Source organism: Chrysochloris asiatica, unplaced genomic scaffold (genome assembly GCF_000296735.1).
Source record: "Chrysochloris asiatica unplaced genomic scaffold, ChrAsi1.0 scaffold00438, whole genome shotgun sequence".
In the NCBI taxonomy this organism is placed as follows: Eukaryota; Metazoa; Chordata; class Mammalia; order Afrosoricida; family Chrysochloridae; genus Chrysochloris; species Chrysochloris asiatica.
Genome location: NW_006408956.1, coordinates 333,784 through 338,574, shown reverse-complemented (window position 1 = coordinate 338,574; position 4,791 = coordinate 333,784). Strand labels below are relative to the sequence as shown.

General features: G+C 44.1%; 1 protein-coding gene across 2 annotated transcripts in view; it reads right to left on the bottom strand.

The window, feature by feature from the left end:
• TBX5 (T-box 5) overlaps nucleotides 1-4,791 on the bottom strand; it is a 74,224-nt gene that overhangs the window by 30,608 nt on the left and 38,825 nt on the right. For both annotated transcript variants that reach the window (XM_006876964.1, XM_006876963.1), the window contains exon 7: nucleotides 1,928-2,019. In XM_006876964.1, coding sequence (XP_006877026.1) covers nucleotides 1,928-2,019 — 92 coding nt within the window. The remainder of the gene's footprint in view (nucleotides 1-1,927; nucleotides 2,020-4,791) is intronic.

The following is a 4,791-nucleotide window of genomic DNA, read 5'->3' as shown; positions in this document are numbered from 1 at the left end:
AGAGATCCTAACCAGAAAAGCAGGGACAACAGAGATGGTGGCAGAGGCAACAACATAGAGAGACAGAGCAGCAGGGGACTACAGGCCCATGGACTGAGAAGGGCTGTGTGCCTGCTGGCAGGAGGCTGGCTTGCAAAGTGTGCCTTTTGGACATTTAAATGAATATGTATTTTCAGTGTGGCATGTGCACATTAAAAAAAAGGAGGGGAGACAATAGAGGTAAATACTGATTGTACATGGAGGGGACTGCAATAATTACAATGATTTGTTGAATGTAAAACTCATGATCTGCCCTGCAAACCTTCATTCAATTCACAATAAAAGTTTTATGAAGAAGAAAAAAAAGGAGCCCTGGTGGTGCAGGGGTTTAGCGCTTAAACTCACAGGTTTGAACCCACCAGTCGCTTGTTCTGTGGGAGAAAGATGGAGCAGTCTGCTTCCATAAAGATTTGTTGTGGTTGTGACATGCCATCGAGTCATTTCCGACCCATAGCAACACTGTATAAGGGTTTCTGAGGAGCGACTGGGAAGCTTGAATTGTCAACCCTGTGGTTCAAAACAACTTTGCAGTCCAGTGCATTAACCCTCAGCGTCATGCCTTTGAAATGACACATGTGCAGTTCTACTCCCCTCTAGGGTCACTATGAGTTAGAATGGTAGGGGGGCTGGGTTCTTTTTTTGGGGTTACAAATCACCAGAAGAAAAAAAATCAAAACCAAAAATGGATCAACGATGCATTTCTAATTCTCTTGCCATCTGGTAAATCCTTTTGGAAGTGTATCAAGAAGCAAGTATCAAGTATTATGGCATGCTTGCATAATCCTTTCCAACCAGGCCAAGTACCCACTATGTACATTTGCTAGAGCCCCTTCTATTCATCATATCAGCAACCGTGACCACAGGATATGTAAAAATACCGTGCAGTTTTTAGCTACCACTTCCAATCTCCCAGTGCCCTGGATAATATAAGGTGTCAAGTCTGTCTATATTTTACCCCCAGGAAATCAAGTCACCAACTTCTCTTTCATTTACCAAGAGCAGTGGCCAAATAGAAAACCATTCATTGGACTGATGATAAGAAAGAGAGAAGGGACGACTTCAGCCTGACAAAAGAAGTGGGGGCTTCATGAGGCAAAGGACGAGAAAGGGAATTTCCGTCCGGAAGACAAGGGAAGAGAAGAAGCAAAGAAAAGAGGGCAAGTGGAAGATCTTGTTGTCTAAGGGGAGAGACCACCGAGCTCCCTCGGGATTTCTCATCCCTAGGAGATATGCTCTCTAGGTGGTCTAATAGGACAAGCCCCCAGGTGAGGTTACCAGGAAGCTGGCTTGGAAGAAAATCTTTATCCTCAGTTCCCTTGATGGCAAGCTGGGCTCTGGGTGCTAGTACCTGGCATTCTAAGGACAAGGAGCCTGGAAGAGGTAGGCACTAGACTGTGAGTGGTTCACCTGGCTCATCTAAACAGGGCTGGAGTGCTGTGACAGGACAACTCTCAAACACTTAACTGCTAGCCAGAAGGTTGGCAGTTCGAACTTACCCGATGGCTCCACGGGGGAATAAGCTGGTGATATACTTGCATAAAGATTACAGCCAAGAAAACACTGATGTGGTAAGTCTTCTCTGTCACATGGGGTCGCTATGAGTTGAAGACTGATTTTAGAGTACCTAACAAGAGGATCATCAATGCCCCAGGCACTGCCCTAGATACCTTGTATGTGATCCTCATCCGATCCTGGAAAGAGCCCATTTCATAGGAAGTATGAAACTTAAAAGATGAGACAATGGAGACTCAGAGAAAACGGAGGCCCAGGAGAGGTAACGCTAAGCTTTTTTTAAAGCTACCCCTATGCTATCCTAAAGCTCTTGTCAACTAACATGTTTGACAATAGGGTATGATATGGACAGGGGTCAGGGAGCCCACTTTCCTACCTCTGCATTCTTGACATTCTGTGTAGCTCCATGTCATCACTGCCCCGGAATCCTTTGGCGAAAGGATTATTCTCGATCTTTAATTGGGTGATCTGAAGAAAGGAGAGAGTACGGGTTTTCAGTTGATTGCTACAAGATGACCTCAGGACATGAACTCAGAATAAAGTGTCACCAAACAACCCAAAGAAGCAAATTAAGCGAGTCACATCTACGGGACCCTCCACATCACTGCTTGATGCTTTGAAAACTGCTCCCTATTACATGGCTTTTAAAGAGAGGGGAAAGAAACTGGATTCAGTTGGCCTATTAAGGCAATGCATGCATTTGACATTGTTTCAGTTGTTTGCATTTTTTCAATTCTGGCGTTTTGTGTTTCAAACACAGCTGAGGCCACAACACTTGGTCCCTCACTCCCCCTGGGAAGGTTGTACAGGTTTATGAAATGTCTATTCCATAAAAGAGTCAGTCTAGCCATGTGTGTCAGGAAAAAACACATCCTGGTTATTGCTCCCCCAAAACCTGACCCTGCTTTAGTTTCATTTCAGTTTCAAAGATCGTTTGCAAGCTCAGGTGGAAAATGGAGTATAAGGAAATTACCACTATGTGAATATGTTGTTAGGCGCCATTGAGTCGATTCTGGCTCATAGTGACCTTGTACAGGTTTTCTGAGGCTGTAAATTTTTACAGAAGCAGAAAGCCTCACGTTCAATCTGTGAAATGGCTGGTGGGCTCAAACCATCAACCTTGTGGTTAGTAGTCCAGTGTTTATCACATAGCATCACCGCACTCCTACACATGTACATAGGAGTATGTTGTCATTGTTGTTGTTTAGTGCTAGCTAGTTGGTTCAGACTCATAGTGACCTCGGATAGTGTTTCCAAGGAATAGCTGGTGGATTTGAACTGCCGGCCGACCTTGTGGTTCAAAGTCCAATGCTGATCCTACAGTGCCACACACCAGGACTACGTTGCTGCTGTTGTTAAGTGCCTTCAAGTCAGTTCCGACCCATAGTGACCCTGCACAGAGTTTCCACAGCTGTAAATCTTTACGGGAGCAGAAAGCCTCATCTTTCTGCCGCGGAACAGCTGGTAGTTTCAAACTGCTGACCTTGCGGTTTGCAGCCCGATTCGCAGTCACTACGCTACCAGATTTCCTTCGACTATATACGTATGGAAATTGTATATAGTATTTCTAAAGCCACCTTTAAATCTAGGGTTCCATATAATGCCAAAAAAGTCTTTAATAATAATTAAGAACTTGACTATTTTAACCACAAAAGTACCTTAATAAGCCACTGCTATAGATTTTGAATTGTGACCCTTCCAAAAAAATATGGTGGCACAAGGGTTAAGTGCTTGGCATAACCAACCAAGTGGGTCTGCAAGAAAGCCCTGGTGATCTGCTCCCATGGACATGACAACCTAGAAAACCCAACGGGGCAGTCTTACTGTCATACAGAGTGGTTATGAATCAAAACTCAACTGACGGCATCTAACAATAACAACTACATAAAGATATACTCACACATAACCATACACACAGAGGGGCTTCCCAAAGTTCACAGAAAAATTCTGTTGTCTTTTCATTCCATTTTTCCGCGAACTTTTTGAAGCCCTCTTGTGCATATTTGTGCATGTGTAGTGTGTTTTGTGTGGCTGTAGTGTGTGTCCTGGTGTGGTGCTGTAGGCTAAGCACTGGACAGCTAACCTGAAGGTCGGTGGCTCAAACCCACCAGCTGGATCCTCAGAAAGCCTATACAGGGTCTTTATGAGTCAGAATCAACTCAACATTACTTAACTATAAATACATATATGTATACATACATAAGGAGCTCTGGTAGCGTAGTGGTTACGAATTGGGCTGTGAACCACCAGGTCAGAAGTTCGAAACTACCAGCTGTTCCGTGGGAGAAAGATGAAGCTCTCTGTTTCCATAAAGATTTACAGCCTTGGAAACCCTGTTCAGGGTCGCTATGGGTCGGAACTGACTCGACGGTACTTAACAACAATATACATACATACATATGTGTGTGTGTGTATATATATATGATGTTGTTGTTGCTAAGTGCCATTGAGTTGATTCTGACTCATAGCAATCCTGTATAGGGTTTCCAAGGAGCAACTGGTAAGTTTGAACTGCTGACCTTGTGGTTCACAGTCCAGTACTTATCCTACAGCACCACACCAGAAGTTTTGTATATATAAAGAGTCCTGCTATGGTGCTGTAGGATAAACACTGGACTGCTAACTGCAATGTCAGCAGTTCAAATTCCCCAGGTGCTCCTTGGAAACTCTATACAGTGTTGCTGAGTCTAAACCCACTCGGTAACACCTATAACAACATATATATATTGTTGTTGCTGTTAGGTGCCATCGAGTCAGCTCTGACTCATAGTGACCCCATGCACAACAGAACAAAACACTGCCAGGTGCTGCGCCATCTTCACAACTGTTGCTACTTTTGAGCCACTGTTTCTGCCACTGTATCAATTCATCTCATTGAGGGTCTTCCTCTTTTTGACTGACATTCCACTTTATCAAGCATAATGTCCTTCTCCAGGAACTGGTCCCTCCTGAAAACATGTCCGACGTGTGTGAGACTAAGTTTCACCGTCCTCACTTTGAAGGAACATTCTGGTTGTACATCTTCCAACATATCATATATGAGAAGGCTTCAAAAATTTTTGTGGAAAAAACGTAATTAAAAAGTAATGGAAACAAGATGGCGGATCGGGTGGATGTATAGCAGAGAGCTCCGCCAACAACAACACAGAATACCCGACCAAGCAGGCTCAGGGGCTGGTCCCAGAACTCTGAACCACATATAAAGGAATACTTAGAAGGTTGGAAGGCTCACAGCTGGGG